The 1,124-nt window shown below is 57.2% G+C and overlaps 1 protein-coding gene across 1 annotated transcript in view; it reads right to left on the bottom strand.

Annotated features, from left to right (window-relative positions):
- Nucleotides 1–741: 741 nt before the first annotated feature.
- The window catches only part of LOC107301483 (BRISC and BRCA1-A complex member 1-like), a gene marked incomplete at its 3' end in the record, with an annotated part of 4,228 nt that continues 3,845 nt past the window's right edge, over nt 742–1,124 (bottom strand). The window contains exon 2 of the mRNA XM_015830700.1: nt 742–820. Coding sequence (XP_015686186.1) covers nt 742–820 — 79 coding nt within the window. The remainder of the gene's footprint in view (nt 821–1,124) is intronic.

Raw genomic sequence — 1,124 nt, 5'->3', positions numbered from 1 at the left:
AAAGGCAGTCCTTGGCCTACGACCCCGCGGTTTCCACTTCTAAGCGAGACAGTCGCTCGGCGAGTTTTGCCTCGCCTTATGGCGTTCCTTGTTAAGTGGATCCCTGCGGTGGTTAAGCGAGGAGCACTTTGCTCGCTGGAAGGCGGGCCGAGGGGATCACGTGACCCCTGCCACCCGTCATAGGTACATGCCAGTTTCCCAACTGTTTGCGTTTTGGTATCGTGACCCCGGGGAAGTCGCGACGGTCATTACATGTGAAAAACGGTCACACGTCCACTTTTTCAGTGCCTTTGTGGCCTCACATGAACAGTTGTAAACCAAGGACTGCCTGTATAGCCCCAGCAAGGTGGGGGTGGCTGTGTGAAGCCCCCCTCCCATTTCTAAACCCTCCGCGGGCCCACTCCCCAAGCTTTCTCCTCCATAGGACCGGGAACTGCATTCCCTTCCCAATGACTCTGAAGAACGTCCCAGAGTCTCCTGCTGGGCCAGATGCGAATTCTGCCAGGGGCCCAGGCCGGCCCTGCCCTGCTGGGAACTCTCCCGCCAGGCAAGAAGTAGGAACCCCAGGCCAGGGCAGATTGGACTCGAGAGACCAGCAGCCATCTCTTTCAAGCACGTCCTGTTTTTCTCCTGACTCTTCCTCCGAATCAGATCAGGATTTGGGGGGGCTCTCTAGCAGAGGTCAAAGCACCCCCCCCTGTCTCCCACCCCTGGGGAGTGCTCCCCATTTGGAAAGGATACTGAAGGATTTGCAGAGGACGGTCTTCAGGTCGTACAAACAGCTGCAGACCTCCCGGGGTTCGGACGTAAAGCCGGAGAGCTGCGGAGAGGAGGAGGAGGAGGAGGAGGAGGTTGCCGGTTAGATCAACAAGGACCACAGACAGTCCTCGGCTTACAACAGAAGTTGAGCCTGGAACGGTGGCCGCGAGCCATGTTGGCCATTAAGAAAACATCGTAAACCGCAGTTGTGCAACTGCGGGGCGCCGCGAAACGGCCGCAAACACGGCCCCAAAATTTCTGCTGAGACGTTTGTTAAGTGAGCTTCTGCCCCATTTTACGACTCCGCCTGCCTCGGCTGCTAAGCGAATCTGTGTCCTTGATAAGTTAGCAGCCCGGTTGTTAAG

Source organism: Protobothrops mucrosquamatus, unplaced genomic scaffold (genome assembly GCF_001527695.2).
Source record: "Protobothrops mucrosquamatus isolate PMUCROS unplaced genomic scaffold, P.Mucros_1.0 scaffold13383, whole genome shotgun sequence".
Taxonomy (NCBI): Eukaryota; Metazoa; Chordata; class Lepidosauria; order Squamata; family Viperidae; genus Protobothrops; species Protobothrops mucrosquamatus.
Note: the sequence above shows the minus strand (reverse complement) of the source record. Positions and strands in the feature narration are given on the sequence as shown.